Here is a 19,042-nt window from a genome sequence, read left to right as displayed (position 1 = left end):
ATTTGGCAGACTGTTACATCTCAGTGTAGCCAATCCTTAAAACACAGAGGTGGCAAGAGATGATGGGATTGCTCCCATGAGGCTTTCCCACAATTATTGATTCAATGAGTTTCTTAATTTACTAGAGAACTAATATAAGTGGAGTGATGGAAAAAGCAATAAAGGTATAAAACCAGAAGCAGATAACATCAAACATTAATGAAAGTTCATGTTTCAGCCTACACAATGATGATAAAAATTGCAAAGCTATTGGAAAAGATAGAGACATATGGCGAGGTGGCTGGTTTGAAAATAAATAAAGACAAAACAAAGATCTTGACAAAGAACATGCTACTAAGACAAAGAGAAGAACTGGCAGACCGTGTTGAAAATCCAAGTCACGAACAAGGTCAAGTATTTGGGGATATACTTGACATCAAGATGTAGTACATTAAAAGAGAATAATTATATTAAACTTAAACAACAGATAGCTTTAGATTTGAAGAAATGGGAAAACTTACAATTGTCATTAATAGGGAGAATTTCAACAATTAAGATGAATATTTTACCCAGAATCTTATTTTTGTTTCAAACAATACCAATTAGGCTCGGAAAAGACTATTTTGAAGACTAAATAAAATTGTGCTGAAGTATATATGGCAAGGTAAGAAAGCGAGAAGAAAGCTAAAGCTTTTGCAAGATGCTAGAATTAGAGGAGGTTTTGGCCTGCCTAATTGGGAATTGTACTACCAAGCTGCAAATTTGATGTGGGTCAAGGAATGGATAACATTAAGAAAGACTAGATTGCTGACACTAGAAGGTCATGATTTGCTGTTGGGTTGGCATGCTTTTTTATGGTATAAGGGAACTAAAACACAGGGTTATTTTAGAAGACATTATATACGGGAGTCTTTGTGGTTAAACTGGGAGAAGATAAAAAGACAATGTTATTTGAAAATTCCAGTTTGGTTATCGACTATTGAAGCATTTTCCTATCCTATAATTTATAAGAAGGAACAAACAGTTAGATATGGGGAACTATTGGATGAAAAGGGTGAACTTAAATCGATACAAAATCTAGAGGAACAAGGTATAAAGATGAATTGGTTTTCATATGCGCAAATACACTCAAGGTATGATGAAGATTCTAAAACAGAGGGATTTTATGATAAACAGACTGATCTAGATAAGATTTTGACAGGTACCGATGAAAAGGTGATTAAAAAATTATATGGTTATTTACTGGGAATTAAGCTAGAGGAAGAACAAGTCAAAGAAACAATGATTGTTTGGGGGAAGAATTTTGGATATGGGATTGATTTAGAGAAATGGCAAAAACTATGGTCGCAAAACTATAAAATGACAATGTCAACAGCTTATAAAGAAAATCTGTATAAGATGTTTTACAGGTGGCACTTTCCCCCGACGAGGATAGCAAGAATGTTCAAGAATAAATCTGAAAAATGCTGGACATGTCATCAGATACCTGGCTCATATTACCATATGTGGTGGACTTGTGAGGATGCTAGAAAATATTGGACTAAAATCGCATGTGGTTGGAAAAATGACAAAGAAACGCATAGATTTGAAACCGGAGGTTTTTTATTGGGAATCTTACCTGATACATACAGTAAAGACTTGAAATATCTGATTGTAAATGTATTAACAGTGGCTAGGATTGTATTTGCTAAAGATTGGAAAAATGAGAAAATACCATTGCAGGAAGAAATTATTAAGAAAATATTGGAATGTGCTGAGATGAGTAGATTGACATTTGAAATTAGAGAGCAAGAGGATAAACAATTCTATAAAATTTGGGACCTTTTCTATCAATGGTTGGATGATAAAATATAATAATAGAATATTCAGAATGTTAGATAACAAGGAATATCTTTGCTTTTTCTTTTTCTTTTGTTATTTGACATCATATCTATAAAGTGTTTTCAGGATAGATTTGGTATGATTATATGATTTGTTATAGAATAAACTATTTAAATTATAGTTATCTCATAAAGTATGAATGAATAAAATTATAGTCAAATGATTTTCTAATAGCGATACTAGGATATATAAGTTTGGATTGATAATATGAGTTATTATGTAATGTAACTAATTGAGACTATGAAATGAATGCACAAAACTGATGAACCAATCGACACACTGTTTGTATATATATATGGAAGAGAGCTGATGTTTTTATGTTTTGTTTGTTTTGTTTGTTTTTAAAAAATCAATAAAATTGTTTTCAAAAAAAATTGCAATGTGGCAGTTCTCTGCACTTATTTCATCTGCAGATTCATGCTTGTGCTAAATTATAATATTTTAGGAAACAATGAACAGGACAAAGTGACTGCACATATACTGGATGAATCTGCAGATTTCTGGAAAATAATTTCACTTGATAAGACTTTCTGTAATTTGAATTTTGCCAACTGTGATTTGAATTCAGGTCCTTCTTTGCTCTTTCAAATAGCTAGGCAGGACATAGATAGCTGGATCCAGGAAGTGTTCAATGTTTCTCCAAGGAAGAAAGTAATGCCACCTTACTTTGAAAGAAGCAGTTGACATTCCTGGGTCTGGCTATATTTAATTAATTTTGCCTGGGGTTCAATGTCCTTGTTTTAAAGAATATAGCTGAAAGATAGTGGGGAATCAGAGGAACATCATACAAAAGAGGAAAGAAGTTTTCTAGATCTTTTCCAGTTCCAGATTCTAGTTATGAGAGAGAAATGGTATTAGTCATGGTGGTGAATAGTTTTCATTCGGAGTTCACGCAGACTAAGCTTTTCAGGGTCCTATTAGAGCTTAGACTTTTAGCTCCTACACAAGCAGCAAATGAATGCCCAACTCTAGCTGGGGTGCCTCTTGTGATCTTATGTATTGTTAGACGTAATCATATAAACTAATCCTTCATGTGGCTGCTACTTCTTATCTACCTTGAGGGGCTGCCTTGAGGGGCTGCCACAGGGAGGAAGGGGTCAAGCTATTTTCTAAAGCATCTGTAGGCCAGAGAAGGAATAATAGATGGAAACTGAACAAGGAGAGATTTAACCTGGAAATAAGGAGAAACTTTCTGACAGTGAGAACAATCAACCAGTGGAACAGCTTGCCCTCGGAAGTTGTGGGAGCGCCATCACTTGAGACTTTCAAAAAGAGAATAGACTGCCATTTGTCAGAAATGGTGTAGGGTCTCCCGCTTGGGTGGGGGGTTGGACTAGATGACCTAGAACTCCTAGAACCTTCCAACTCTGATTATCTGTTATCTGTTACCTTTGTTTTGATTTTCATTGCTCATGACATGTATATTTTTTATTTGACCAACACCTTGCCAGTTCTCAAATTTTACCCACTCTCATGTTTCACTTTATAAATGTCTCAAGGGTGAGTCAACATATCCGGGCTATTCCATATTTAAATCCATTTGAGATCCTGTTTCTAACAAACTACCTGGAGAAAAAAAATATCACTTGAGAGGTATGCCCAATTTTGAAATGGCCCTGTTAAAATATAAATCAGCATAGCAGGACAGGGAATGCCATCATCTGCCAGTCTCCAGTCATAAATTCACTGCATGCACACAACCCGTACTATTGTCCTTGAAAATCAAAGCAAAAAGACAGACAGACAGGAGTGGCTGGAAAAACTGGCACTTTACTCACCTGTAAAACTGGAGTGTCGAAGTACGCTGGGGGATTGGGAGTTTGAGGAAAGTTGCAAGTAGGATACGTTTTCCCAGCAGTATCACCCTGGGGCAACGTTGTTGTTCTGGGCCTTGAGTTAGGGACGTAATGGTACTGTTGGAGCTTTCCGGGTGAAACGTAGCCTCTTGGACCTGCAAGGTACACAAGACAGGTAGGGTCAGCTAGCAGATGGCCCTACTGCAACTCCAATGAAAGCGGCATGAACTTGACATAGTTGGAAAATAATGGTGTAGACAGTAACGATTGGACAAAAAGGCAGCATTTACTGTAGGAAAGAAGAGAGGATTGTGTGGGATGTACTAATGAAAGGATGTGATTTTTACAAGAGTTTTTGGCAGGATGTAATCTGTCCTGTTTTAAAATCAAGGCCAGGAGGAGCTATTTCTGAATACATTAAAATTTTATATTCATATAAAAATCCTAACGTTACAGCAACAAATAGCTAAACTTTTAACTATGGCTATAGAAGAAAGGTTTTTACTGATTTATTAATGTATGCGTTTTAAAATGCTTAATATAATATTTATCAACTTATTTATCTCAAAGCGTTTTATTTTATACTAACCCTTTTTATTATACTGTATCTGTACTTTCTAGGAGCCACAGTGGCGCAATGATTAGAATGAAGTACTGCAGGCTACTTCTGCTGACTGCCGTCTGCCTGCAATTTGGCAGGTCGAATCTCACCAGGCTAGAGGTTGACTCAGCCTTCCATCCTCCTGAGGTGGGTAAAGTGAGGACCCAGATTGTTGGGGGCCATATGCTGACTCTGTAAACCATTAGAGAGGGTGGTAAAGCACTGTGAAGTGGTATACAAGTTTAAGTGCTATTGCTTTATTTATGTCTTTCAATTTAACAATAGCCCTTAGCAATAGCAATAGCACTTAGTCTTGTATACCACTTCACGGTGCTTTACAGACCTCTCTAAGCAATTTACAAAGAGAGTATATTGCTTCCAACAATCTGAGTCCTCATTTTACCAACCTCTGAATGATGGAAGGCTGAGTCAACCTTGAGCTACTCAGAATCGAACTGCTGGCAGTTGGCAGAAATAGCCCGCAATACTGCATTCTAACCACTGCACCACCATGGCTTTTGAACTATAATATTTTGGTCATGTTATGCTATGTTACATTATGTTATTATTACCTTATGTTATTGTTACTTTATGTTATTTTTACATTATGTTCTGTTATAGAAAGGGAACAAGGTGAGTGGGAAAGATGACCAAAATTAGCACAAATATGATGAATGGAGACAAGAAGGGGAGATATAGAGCTATAAAATTAGAATAAGGCCTGGAAAAAAAATACACTGCAGGGAAAATATAAAGGAAGGGGTGTTTAATACAGGGAAAGAAAAGACAAGAAAAAGAGAGGAGAGGAACTGGTTGCAATATGAAAGCAGAGAGAGGTAGAAAAGTCAGCATAAAAGAAAGGGAGAGAGGAAAGAAAGGACAATTTGGACTCGTGCTCCTGCTTTAGGCAAAGTTCAGTCATGCGACAGGCAACTTTATAGTTCAGTTACTGATCTTCTGGTTGCTGAAAAGAATTCTCTTCCTTCACTCCTCTCTGTAGCTACTCCCCACCTCCTGCTGTTTGGACAATGGCCATTTCTCATTTCTGCCTAACGGGACTACAGCACAATTGTTGCAATGAGGCATCTCTCCTAGGCAATGAAGGAATTATCTAATCAGGTGCAACCTGGCATTTTAAGACTTGTGGACTTCAACTCCCAGAGTTCCTCAGCCAGCTTTGCTGGCTGAGGAACTCTGGGAGTTGAAGTCCACAAGTCTTAAAATTGCCAAGGTTGGACACCCCTGATCTAATCCATGCAAAATCTGGTAGGGGAATTTAAAACTCCTGGGATACTTGAGTCTAGCTATTGTACAGTGGCTCTAGTTTTTCACCTGACATTTGATTTTCACTGTTCAGAGAGCAAGTAATTCTCTCTTTCATTGCAATCATTTAGCAAATATACAAAGATATCTTTTTTTTTTCCTACCACCCACTTGCTCAGACAAATCAGAGGAACCTGTCCCAAGGGGTGGGGGGGGAATCTACTTCTCATTAATGAAATGCAACTGGCTAGGAATTATATTCTCAATGGGAACTAATAACACGTGACTGGCTAAAATAATCTATCTGAATCAAATTAAAAGTCCATTTAACCCAATATCCTGGTTTCCACAGTGGTCAATTCTTGATCGCTAAGAAGCTCAGTGACTAGTATTTCAATTCACTCAAATACTGAAAGGCATATATATTTATTTTTATTTATTTATTTATTTATTTGATTTGCCAATTGTTTACAAGGTAATAAGTATAAGTGTATACATAGTTGTGAATAGTTGTGAATACATGAGTATTCACTCATGTACATGGGTACATATAAGAAAAATAAAAGAAGAATAAGAGAAACAATAGGACAGGGACGGTAGGCACGTTGGTGCGCTTATGCACGCCCCTACAGACCTCTTAGGAAAGGGGTGAGGTCAATAGTAGACAGTCTAAGGTTAAAGTTTTTGGGGTTTGGGGAAGAGACTACAGAGTCGGGTAGAGTATTCCTGACATTGACCACTCTATTGCTGAAGTCGTATTTCCTGCAATCAAGTTTGGTGCGGTTTACTTTGAGTTTGTATCTATTGTGTGCTCTTGTGTTGTTATGGTTGAAGCTGAAGTATTCATTGACAGGTAGGACATTGCAATGTATGATTTTATATACCATGCTTAAGTCAGACCGAAGACGGCGTAATTCAAGGTTTTCTAGTTTTAGAATTTCAAGTCTGGTGGCATAAGGTATTCTACAAACGAGTAGAAGAGTGGAGAACTCTTCTTGTGAAATATTTCTGAACTTTCTCAATTGTGCTAATATCAAATAAGTAATGAGGGTTCCAGACTGATGAACTGTATTCGAGTATTGGTCTAGCAATGTTTTGTATGCTCTGGTTAGTAGTGTGATATTACCAGAGAAAAAGCTACGTAGGATTAGGTTAACAACTCATTAAAAAAACCAATATCCTGGTTTCCACAGTGGTCAATTCTTGATCGCTAAGAAGCTCAGTGACTAGTATTTCAATTCACTCAAATACTGAAAGGCATATATAATCAACAGTTCAGTGATAAGCACTCTCAATTAAACTAGAATGACAAAACACTGGATGTGTCTTAATCTCTTTTTTAAATATTAATAGTTTTACAACACAAATAAAAACTATACTGAAAAGTTTAAAAAAATCTGCCAAAGGAAGGATTTCAAATTCCATTTTTTCCTTCCACATTAGCTAATCAGATTATCAGATCGCATGTTACAGGAATAATAGCACTCTATAATAATCTTCCTCAAATTGCTGAACTCCAGATCTGATGGACTATAATTCCCCTGATAACCAGCCAGAGATTTGGGAGTTGTAATCCAACACATCTGGAGCCCACCAGATTAGGCTCAATGAAATCTTTTGTAGTTATGGTTTAAGCTTCTTATCTGATGCAGTAGGAAAGTAAGAGATATCAGACACATATTTATTTTACATCAAAAGGCTGCACTTCATCAAAGACTGTTCTGTAGCCAGATCAATTTACCTACCCCTTTTTTCCTGCTAAAAAAGTTCTCAGCGCCAGTGTCTATTTTGTAAAATAGTCCTTTTCTGATCATTCGAATTTATAGGTGCATCCTTCCTCGATACCAGTCTCCATTGCTTAAGGATTTGTTGCAATTAAAACATATATAATTCAAAAAATATAAACCAGGTAGGTAGACTAGGTTGTATATGAAAAAGCATATATCACAATACAGCTGTATTGTACAGCCATCATGGGATTTTGATGCATAAGCCGAATACAAAAATATTCTGACTATAAACAAATTCCTTCAACTTGAGTTTTACTTTTACTGATTTCAGGGGCATAGCCACATACATACAGTCATGTGAAAAAGAAAATGCATCCCCTTTGTGCTCTATGGTTTTACGTATCAGGACATAGTAAAAACCATCTGATCCTTAGCAGTTTTTAAAAGTAGGTAAATCCAGATGAACAACAACACATGACATATACCATGTCATCATTTATTTTATAAGCCCCGAGGATTCCTGATAATCTCCCATCTAAATATTACAGATCCTACTTAGGTTTTTGAGATAAATATTTCAAAGAATCATGGTGTTGTTTTTTCTAAAGGCAAGTACGAAGGAAAAAACACACATTTCTTTTCAAATTTCACAAAACAAAATAATGTATAACATTCATACAGACCGGGTTTAGATGCACCAGACCATCCCAACTTACCACTCTTAGTAACAAAGAAAAGGGGGTCCTTGGTGCTCCCTTAGCTGGCTTGTTTTCTTGTAGAGGCTTAATTACGCAAACTAGCTAACATGATCAGCACTGATGATGATCACCTAGTTTAGGTAATGAAACATCTGCAAAGAAACCACCAAGCTCAGGAAGCACCAAGGATCCAGGGATGGGATTAAAAAATATTTACTACCAATTCTGTGGGCGTGGCTTGGTGGGCGTAGTGTGACTTGGTGGGTGTGGCTTGGTGGACATGGGAGGGGAAGGATACTGTAAAATTTCCATTCCCACCAGTGCTGTTGGGCCCACCCACTTGCCCAGGCTCCCATACTCACATTTATCTTCTGCTTTTGAAGCGCAGCTGCTTTGTGCGGCACAGAATAGTGCCACGCGGCAGCTGCTAAAGCGACCGGGAAAGTTCAGGCTTGCAGGAGGTGAGTTGAAACGCCTCTGTGCCTGCACAAAGTGCATGTTTGGCACGTGCGTGCATGCACGCAAAGCACGCCCACCAAGCCACGCCCACCAAACCGGTGCTAAAAGTTTTTGAATCCCACCACTGATTCCCAGCCCACTCAAGGGGAAGGTTACTGTAAAATCTCCATTCCTCCCCCCACCCCACTAACCTGCTTTCCAGCTCCGTTCTCTGTGCAGGGCAAGAAAAGAAGACCCAGCCAATCAGCTGGGACTTGGGAGGCAGAGAATAGATGGGGGTGGGGCCAGTCAGAGGTGGTATTTGCCGATTCTCCGAACTACTCAAAATTTCAGCTATCAGTTCTCCAGAACTGGTCAGAACCTGCTGAATACCACCTCTGCAAGGATCCCTCATATCAACCCTGAACTACAAATATTCTCCTTTATCGATACGAAGAAAAGGGTTTGGGGTGGTTGCAACATTAACAGTACCTCCTGAATCAACCAGCCATCGGTTTGTGTTGCCCTTGGAGTCCATGCCATGCAATAAAGCCACTATCTGCCCTCTCTGCAGAGTCAAGTCCATTTCTTTGCAGCCCCCGGTATCCCTTGTCACCTGGTACAACTTATCTGGGCCATGTTTGTTCAGAAGCAAAAGGACCTTCTTCTCCTCTGCAGAGTTAAGAGGCTATTGAAAAGGTAGAAGGAGAAATGAGTCAGAAAAATATCCACTGTTGAAGAAATATGCTGCTGTGTTTTATGCACTTATGCATGAATCATAATGAAACAAAGTGCTAATGCAGCTAACCAAAAATATCCTAGAACAAGGTGTGACAAATCCTGAAAGTCAAACATATTTTGCACGCTAAGTTTCAGAAAACAAGGAAAAGAGATAATTCTGCAAAGGAGGCAGAGTAGGGCTGCAAGAAATTGGGCACTGGGAAAAGGAGAGGGAAAATTATTTTCATCTGCTTCTAATACTACCAGTTCTATTTCCTCTACAGGGCCAAGAGCCATACATTTGCTCGAGACCGCTACTGCTGAATCTCAGTGCTACAGCCTTTCAAACAATCATACTCAACTACTCTGAAAATTGTCAGTAGGCTAAATAAAACATGCCTAAATTAAATTTTTAAAAATACAAATCATAATAATTGTCTACTTGTTACCCTTCCATTGCTGGGAATGCAAATATCTAGAATCCATCCAGATGTTTTATGTGTACAATTTTCAAATTATAAAGTTTAAGCAACATGGCCAGTAATTTCTTTAATGGCAAGTCAATTAATGGTACTGCAAAATCAACTGACTAAGATTATCTGCTTTATCCTTCCTAATGCTTCTACTGGCCCTGAGATTGTTTTGGGATTGCTAGTAACTAAATTCGTTTAGTCAGAAGTCATTACAAAACCATCCATTGGCCTACTACAATTTATACTAAAACCATCATCCGCTGCAGAAATAAACATCTATATACACTACGGCATGTATGGGTCAGTGACTCAAGATCTTAAAAGGGTTCATACACTTTTCTCCTAAAATGCATACAATGCACAAATAGGTTGCTTAGTAAAGATATCCGAGTGCCTTAATGAAAAATGTGACATCACAAAGTAAAACTTGTCTTGAGTACTTCACAAAAGGGTAAAGCAAACTCTCCAAAGACAAGCAAGCCAGCCTTTGAATTATTCACTCCCCTCGCATTCAAATTCCAAGTTTATACACAAGACAATCCAAGCATCCAAGTATCACAGAATATCCCTGGATAAGACCTAGAATTCACCTGGAATTAGCATCTGCTTCTTCCATGCCCGTGCCAGATATTTATGAGTTAACTAGCCATCGGTCAACCGAGGAAATTGTGTACCAGTAAACACATACCCTCTTGCTTTTCCAGTAGCATCATACCTGCACAACAGGGCTTGGCAAAACAGTATCAAACTTCTTCTGGAGAAAGTACAGCTGATCTTCAGCCTGATTTAAAGTATCCATTACCATTTTCCAAAATTCAGTTGCAGAGAGATGTCTATGGGGCAGCTGTAAGAGCAAGCCTAGAATTAAATGACTGAAAAAGAGTATGTGTAAAACAATTACTGTCCTAATTTTTTGAGGACCTGTATACTGCATAAGTCAAAAAGAGGGCGGCTGTGAAAATATTTCCAACCCCTCACATCCTGGACATAACTGCTTCAACTCCTATCTTCAAAACGATGCTATAGAGCAGTGGTGGCTAACCTTTTTGGGCTCCTGTGCCAAAAATTGTGCGCGTGTTAGCGCGCGCACACTCACGTGCCAGCACCCAGAATGCAATGTGCCCCCTGTGCATGTGCACGCAATCCCCCCCATGCCATCCCCACTACCCCCTTACCTGCACTGCACCTCACAGCTGATTTTTCAGCTGGTTTGAGGACTTTTTCAGCTTCGCAGAGGCTTGGAAAAAGCCTCTGCAAGGCTTTTCAAGAAGAATTATAGGCCCGTTTCGTCAATTCTGGTATTACAGGAAGTGATGAAACAGGCCTATTCTTCCTGAAAAGCCTTGCAGAGGCTTTTTCCAAGACTCTGGGTGGCTGAAAAAGGCCTGAACCCAGCAGAAAAATCAGCTGGGAGGCGCATGCATGTGCAGTGAGGTAAATTTGCCTGCAGTTCTCGTGCCAGCATAAATGGCTCTGCGTGCCACTTGTGGCACGTGTGCCATAGGTTCGCCATCATTGCTAAAAAGTATTGCACACCAGAACAACTAGACACAAGGACAGTTTTTTTCCTGAATGCCATCACTCTGCTAACCAAATAATTCCCTCAACATTGTCCAACTATTTACTAAGTCTGCATTACTATTACTATTAATCTTCTCATCGTTCCTATCACCCATCTCCTCCCACTTATGACTGTATGACTGTATCTTTGTTGCATGTATTCTTACGATTTATATTGATTGGCTCCTAGTATGATTTGCTTGCTTGCTTGTACTCTATGACTATCATTAAGTGCTGTACCTTATGATTCTTGATGAATGTATCTTTTCTTTTTATGTACACTGAGAGCATATGCACCAAAGACAAATTCCTTGTGTGTCCAATCATCGTTGGCCAATAAAAAATTCTATATTTATATATTTTCTATTTCTTAAACTTGGTATTGGGTCTCCTGCTATTTATACCATCCATAACAGGCTGCACAGCAGCACAAAAATATTTTAGGCTATGGACTGCAATTTCTGTGTTTTCAGGGAAATGCCACATTTTCTTCTTCTTCAAGGATATGCCTATTGGTTGCATGCAGGGGGAAACAATCAAATAGAAATCGCCTCTTACCTGGACAATCTCCCCTTCTGCCTCGTGCAGGATTTGCTTGGCCAGATCCCTCTGAAGAGTCACGAAAGAACAAAGGATGCAGGCCAGCCACTTCAGGGCCACCTGATTGAATGTAGGAAGCTCAGATACAAGCAAGGAGTTAATGCCAAGATAGGCATTCATGATAGCCTCCTCCTCATAGGTCACACTGCCCGTCTCGTTCCTCTTCTCCTCATATTCCTCATAGTCAAGCAGCTTATCTGATCGCTTCTTGATCAGTTTCTGGGGGCCTCTCAGAGTCTCTGATAAGTTGCACAGTGGCTTATATACCAGGTGCTCCAGCCTCTGCTTCTGTAAAGGAAGAGATGCAGACTTTTCTCAAATCTTGACCTCCTTTGCTCTGTGGAAGATCAAAGCCTTTGGACTGAAGGTCTCTGGTCCTTCTCCTTGCTACGTGCCTAATAGTTAGAGAAATCTTAGATAATCTAGAAAAATCTCAAAGAACTTGCTTTGAAATTTTGGAATATATATATCACATTATGCTCCACTTCTCAGACATTGGCTCGTTAGGTAAGATGAAGATTTTTCCTTGGAAAAAACCCTGTTATCTCACAATGGTTTATCATCATTATCATCTTCAGATATGCCGAGACTACAACTCCCAAAATTCCAGTTTGCCTGCAAATGTGAGAAGGCAAGGCTATAATGAATCAATCCGATCCTTCCCTCTTCCCAAATTTGGCAAACTGATACTTACATAGACAGGAAAGGTGGTGCTGTGAAGCTTTTTTGCAAGGGAACAATACGGTTGGGTAATGTACGTTTCCATATCCAGTTCATCCTCATGTGGTTTGAAACTAAGGAACATCTAAAAGATAAGGAAAGCAACTTTCATTATTAGGCAGGATTGCAATGATTAAAATGTCTATTCTTCCAAAATTTCTTTATATATTTCAGACGATACCAATTAAAGTACACAAAAAGTATTTTGAAGAACTTAATAAAATAATCGTAAAATTCATTTGGCAAAGGAAAAAACCGAGGATAAATTTAAAGGCAATGCAAGATATGAAGAGCAGGGGAGGGATGGCCCTTCCAAATTGGGAGTTGTACTATAGTGCGGCCCTCTTAGTATGGTTGAAGAAATGGGTGAACTTAACAAACAAGAGAATATTAGTTTTAAAAGGTCACGACCTACAGAGGGGGTGGCATGCTTTTCTATGGGATATCGGAAAAACCTCCCAGAAATACTTTCACAGACACTTAATTAGAGATGCATTAATGACTAACTGGAAGAAAATAAGGAGAAAACATTATTTAAAAATACCAGTCTGGATTTCAACAATGGAAGCGATGATCCACCCAAATAATTTGGATATTACTAAGATGATTAAATACAAGGACTTATTGGATGTGCAAGGAAATTTGAAATTGTGGCAAGATCTTCAGGACCAGGGAGTACAAATCGATAGATGGGCATATCTTCAAGTACAGAGTAGATACAAACAGGATAAGAAAGAATATGGAATCAATAATAAACTTCAGCAACTAGACAAAATTCTATTAGGCCCAGATAAAAAAAATATAACAAAATTTTATAATTACCTACTAGAGGCAGAATTAGAGGAAGAAATTGTCAAAGGGAATATGATAGCCTAGAGTAGGAATATAGGACGTGGTATCACTTTAATAGAGTGGGAGAAGGTCTGGAGTAGAAATAATAAAATCACAAAATCGGCAGCCTACAAGGAAAATGCCTATAAGATATTTTACAGATGGTACCTTCCCCCCTCGAGATTAGCGAAAATGCACCCCAACATGAGTCCGAATTGCTGGAAATGTAAAAAAAGGGAGGGAACTTTCTTCCATATGTGTACAGAGGCACAAAAATATTGGCAGAAAATTAGAAAATGGTTGGAGGAAATGACAATAGAACAGATCGAATTTAAACCAGAACTCTTTCTATTATGGATCTTTAATAATCAAATCTCAAAAATATAATAGTAATAGTATTGCAGACTTTGTAATAGTTGGTCAGTGTTGAGGGAATTATCTGTTTAGCAGAGTGATGGTGTTTGGGGGGAAAAAATGACCTTGTATCTGTTCTGGTGTGCAATGCTCTATAGCAGGGATCCCCAACCTTTTCGACGCCGCGGCCCGGTTCCGGCGTCAGCTGGGCGCCACGGCCCGGTTCCGGCGTCAGCTGGGCGCCGCCATCTTTTTGACGAAAATCACTTCCGGTGACATCACCGGAGTGATTTCGTCAAAAATGGCGGCGCCAGCGCTCGGTGAGCTTTTTCGGTAGAAATGGCTTTCTACCCGGAAAAGCTCACTGACGCTGGCGCCGCCATCTTTTTGACGAAAAATTGCTTTTTTACCAAAAAGATGGCGGCGCCCAGCAACCAGCGGCCCGGTAAGGCTTGTTCCGCCCGGTACGGTCCGCGGACCGGCGGTTGGGGACCCCTGCTCTATAGCATCGCTTTTGAGGGTAGAAGTTGAAACAGTTTATGTCCGGGATGTGAGGGGTCTGTAAATATTTTCACAGCCCTCTTTTTGACTTGTGCAGTATACAGGTCCTTGATTGAAGGCAGGTGGGTAGTAATTGTTTTTTCTGCAGTTTTTAATTACTCTCTGAAATCTGTGTCTGTCTTGTTGGGTTGCAGAACCAAACTAGACAGTTATAGAGGTGCAGATGACAGACTCAATAAGTGGTGAATTGTGACCACAGGTTAACATTTAGCACTGTCCAGCTTTTATTATAGAAATAATAAAGGCAAGACACAAATCAAATAAATATAGAGTCCAGGTGTGGTTTGGATTTCTACTTCAAAATTGCAGTTTACACAAAGAGTCAGTGAAAATGCAACACACAGGTATCATTAATAGGTGGTGGCAATTATGTTATGGATATTGCTGTGAAGTCTCATTCTGGGAGGGTCCTGGTATCTGTGTTACTGAGGTCAGAGTAAAAGTTTTGGTTTGGTGTGACCAAAAATCAATGCAAATGTTTCATGATACTCCTCCAAAACTTTGCTTTAGTGAATCATTTTCCAAATTCATAAGCACATTTACACAGATGTTTCCATTGATCAGAGTCTACTTCCAATTAAACATTCATAAACATGTTAGTTTTCTATTGAGGAATGTAGTTCTCAAGAGAACACCTTGAAAAGCAGGTGGGAAATGATTACTCAGCCTTGGAAAAGTAAAAAGCATGAGAATCAGAATGAGATAACCTCTCCCCTGACCTTGCAGGGGTGGGATGCTACCGCTTCTTCCCGGCTCTATAGAACCGGTAGCTCTGAAGAGCAGCAGACACCGAACCAGTTCAGTGTCTGCTGCTGTTTGGCCCACCCGCCCACCTTACCTGACCTTTATTTCCTGCTTTTTCAACCTCATCTGCTTTGCGCGGCACGTAATCACCAAACCGGTAGTAACACCGGTTGAATCCCACCCCTTCGACCTTGTCCTTAAAAAGGGAGGAGGTTCTCTGCAGGCTTTCAAGATTCTGTGAATGAATAAGGAATTCTAGCAAGTAGCATTTCTAGAATTCCTGCAGTGTCAGTTTCTTGGCCTGACCTCCCTTGAAAAGCTAACACCTCCCCATCATCTCCCCCAAAAAAGAGGAATTTGCAATATTGTTGCATCAGATTTGAAATCTCTTGTAGGTTCCTGATTAGGAAAGGCTCTCTCTGGGAAAACATGCTTACCAATTGAGTCTGACATCCTATTCTGAGGAGCATCTGTAGCTGGTGAACATATATTTTCTTTACTTTGGTGGATGCCTTGATTTCAAAGAAGACGTCATGTGTGCTGCAACCACCCCTTCCTTTTCCTCTTTCCCCTCCTCATATTTTTAATATTCCTCCTGGGTCCTCACATTTAATGGCCTATGGTAGAAGTTTACTCACTGCAGATTCAGTGACCAAATTCCAATTCAGAACCAAGGGGATATTTATATTATATTCCCAATATCCTACCTGCCAGTGGTATGCCAGAAATTTTGGATTTTTTTTTTCTTCGTTTTGTCTTCTTACATAATTCCATTGCTAGAATTATGATTGTTCCTGGACATTTAATTTAAATGTTCCCCAAATACTAAACTGAAGCACGTTCACAATTAATTATTTCAACCAAAAATGCTGTTAACAATTTTGAACATATTATTTCCAGTTTTAGTTCTGGAGAGTCAGACAACACATAATCTATTCTTCTGGTGCTGCTTGGTTGGTTCCACTATTTTTGTGATGACCCTTGGCATGGCACAAAGGCAATACAGTCAAATAATAAGTAGCAGTTCCTTTATTAGCTACAACTTTGTCCCCAATGTCCTGGTTACCTTCTGGGCTGGATAAAAAGTCTCCCAGGAACAGCCTTTGGCTGCAGAGATTCAAGTCCAAAATGTTGCCAACAAAAACATTAACTATTAGTCCAATCAAGGCAAGATGAGGTAATTAATCCAGCAGGGCAAGAGAAGAAATTCCAGATGTGAAGGAAATCAACCCAGTTGGGAGGATTCCAACCACGGTCAACACAAGATAAACTCACATTTGTTCCCAGAAAACACCATTCTCAGCTTGCATCTTGTTTAAACTCTCTTCCCAGGTGTGCCTAATGAAGAGAATCAGGGCCCTTTCCTCCCCCCTAAGCCATGCAAGCATTCCTCCCAGGGTGTTCTAGGATGAAGAGGGGTTGGGTCTGGATTTTCTTCTGAACTCCCTTTCCCTTTTTCTCCCTCTCCTGCTCTACCCAGCCGGTCTTTGCCCTTCCCCAGTTTCCTCCACAGCTAATGGAGCCACACTCCCGCTTCCTGTCTTCCTCCTCGGATTCAAATTCCGACAGGGGCATGATAGTTTGGGACATAAAAAGGAAGCAATAGACAGTCTGGTGTTCAGCCATGCTTGAATATATGCTATGTCCCCTTTCTAAGATTTGCTTCCACATTAAAAATCTTAATGGATAGGGCTAGCTTAATTCTTACAAAAATGTATCACTTTTCTCTCTGTCTATGGCAATTCTCAATCAACCAGGTCATGGTTTCCCAAAGATGCTTTTTTCAAAAGCAACTGGACTTTCTTTGAGCTTTTTTTTTTTTTTTTTGTCTTTGAAAAGGTTTCGCTTCTCATCCAAGAAGCTTCTTGGAAGAGAAGCAAAATGTTTTGAAGGAAGAAAAAAACAAGAAGTTCTGGTTGCCTTTTGGGGGAAGGAATTTGGATTACTTCTCCCTCACAAGAATATTTCTCTATTCTGAAGCCTTTAAAATTTAGATGAGCAGCCCATGAACAGATGTAAATTTAATATTTGGAAATGGCAAGCAAGATTAAAATCTTGGGTAAACATCCCCCAGGCTCTTCTTTCATATCTGTGGTACTATAAAGATCTGCCTCTGCTGCCATTCCCTATGCCATTTCACTATTGTGTACTTATAACAGTGAGCATCAAACAGGAATCAGATCTAAAGTTAATCCACACATGTGCTGCTACTACTAAAACCCACTATTTGTGCTCATGGCATAGATTACCATCCATTAAAGTCCACTCCAGTCCACTTCATAATTTGAAGAATTATTTGAACTTACTGCCTCATAATATTAGAGGCACAGCAATTATGTCCAAGAGTTAACTTTTCCCTGCATTACCCTTTTATATCTGAAGGTTAAGATAGTTTTGTGATTATTGAGAATGAATTCTCATTGTATTTTAGGGAAGTAGTTTACATTTTACCAACCAGTTGGTAATTTCTCTTCCTCTAAATTCACTATAAGTTTTGTTTGTTTTTTCAAAATTTCCTACAATGAAATGGTTTTGGCAGGAGATTAGCTCTGACAGAGAGAAGTATTTATTCAGCAAATGGCTCCTGATGGACATTGCAGTTGACAACAGGTTATCCCATTTTGAAAGGGAAATCCTCGAATTCATAGCAGAAATGTGTATCAGTGGTTCTTAAAGTATCTCCCTGAACTACTGTAGAGAAAGAGCAGGAAAAGGCTAGTGTTGTAATGTCTTACTTGTGGTCTCTACTGAGAAGGTTGTCTAGACTCTTTGGGAATCAAAACTGAACTAGACAGGAATTGGTCTTTTTATAATTGCACTGTAGGGCAGAGGAGAATGACAAGATACATTAAGACTGCATGCGTTGCTGAAAATCTTGTGGCTGATGTTGGTATTAAATTGCAATACTAAACAGGTTTCTAAATAGAGAAATCTTATTTTAATGGACTATGTGGAAAAAGGGTGTCTGTTATTCACAAACGTCCAGTAAATTGGAGGGTACATCATCAGATTGATTAAGGCAATTTGCGTGTGATCAGACAAACAGAATAAAAGATCACATTTTGTGGATGTATTATGCAATAACTTCATTATGTCAATAGACTAAATCGCAGCAGAATTTGGTCCTTTGCATCAGGTAAATTGAAATTTCACAGTAATGTCAGGCCAGTCATTTGTGGAAATCATTATTTCATGTGAAAGAAGAAGGTGAATTAGGAGTCACATTAACATGGTTTGTAAATGACCGATGCTGCTTTTCTTTAAAAATGCTCACACCTAAAGCATACACTGGGACTCTGTGGACTCTCTTTCTATTTTCTTTTTGCAGCGATTAGTTGACCACAGCATTGCCAAAATAGTGAAACACAGAAAGAAGGGCTATTAAAGGTTTTAAAAAGAAAGAAAAAGAAGAAGGGGAAAATTGTACCAACAAAGTCAAGCAACATCTCCCCTTATCCCAGTGCTATTTGCTCTGCTTCTATAACCCCTTCACAAAAATGGTACATATTTGGCATAGCACTAACTTTTAATATGACAGATGGAAGCAATAATTAAATACATCATTGGAAAATAATCATATTACTTATATTTAATTACATGTAAGTGACATCAAATTTAGCTTTTGATCTGGCACCACTCAGTGTTTTTTGGGAATGCAGCTTTTGGCTGACCATGGCTATCAGCCCAGAAAATGTTTTGCATCCCTTCTGGAAGGATCTGTTGGGTTTCCTCCACCCCTCCTCTTTCATTTGCTTTTCTTATTATGCTCCATAAAAGAGGGATGGGGTTTCTTTTAGTGTGAGGCCACTTGTCTTTTTTAGCTAACTTTTGATGCACATCTAATCTCATAATTCTGCGGACATTATTGAAGTTCTCAGGTTTATTTTTAAGCAATTTTTTTTTCAAACTTCCTACCAGCATATCTTGACATGCTTCCAAGGTTCTGTTCAAATATTTATAAAAACTGGTATTTTCCTTCTGAATGTTCACTGGAATCCTTAGAAGCCCAACTTAGCTACTCTTCTTTCTTTTTTGCCTACTGCCTATTGCCCTCTTCCCAAGTTCTCTAAGGTCAATTCCCTGAAGAAAGAGG

At 38.9% G+C, this 19,042-nt stretch overlaps 1 protein-coding gene across 3 annotated transcripts in view; it reads right to left on the bottom strand.

Moving 5' to 3' along the window:
* Positions 1 to 19,042, bottom strand: part of ARHGEF37 (Rho guanine nucleotide exchange factor 37) — a 65,391-nt gene that overhangs the window by 7,259 nt on the left and 39,090 nt on the right. For all 3 annotated transcript variants that reach the window (XM_026688429.2, XM_026688421.2, XM_087955468.1), the window contains exons 8-12: positions 12,434 to 12,544; positions 11,698 to 12,027; positions 10,295 to 10,423; positions 8,879 to 9,074; positions 3,639 to 3,811 (exon numbers count right to left, since the gene is read on the bottom strand). In XM_026688429.2, the coding sequence (XP_026544214.2) occupies positions 3,639 to 3,811; positions 8,879 to 9,074; positions 10,295 to 10,423; positions 11,698 to 12,027; positions 12,434 to 12,544 (939 nt within the window). The remainder of the gene's footprint in view (positions 1 to 3,638; positions 3,812 to 8,878; positions 9,075 to 10,294; positions 10,424 to 11,697; positions 12,028 to 12,433; positions 12,545 to 19,042) is intronic.

Source organism: Notechis scutatus, chromosome 2 (genome assembly GCF_049901735.1).
Source record: "Notechis scutatus isolate UNSWTSFEM ecotype Mainland chromosome 2, rNotScu1.2, whole genome shotgun sequence".
NCBI lineage: Eukaryota > Metazoa > Chordata > Lepidosauria > Squamata > Elapidae > Notechis > Notechis scutatus.
This window is presented reverse-complemented; position numbering and strand designations above follow the sequence as displayed.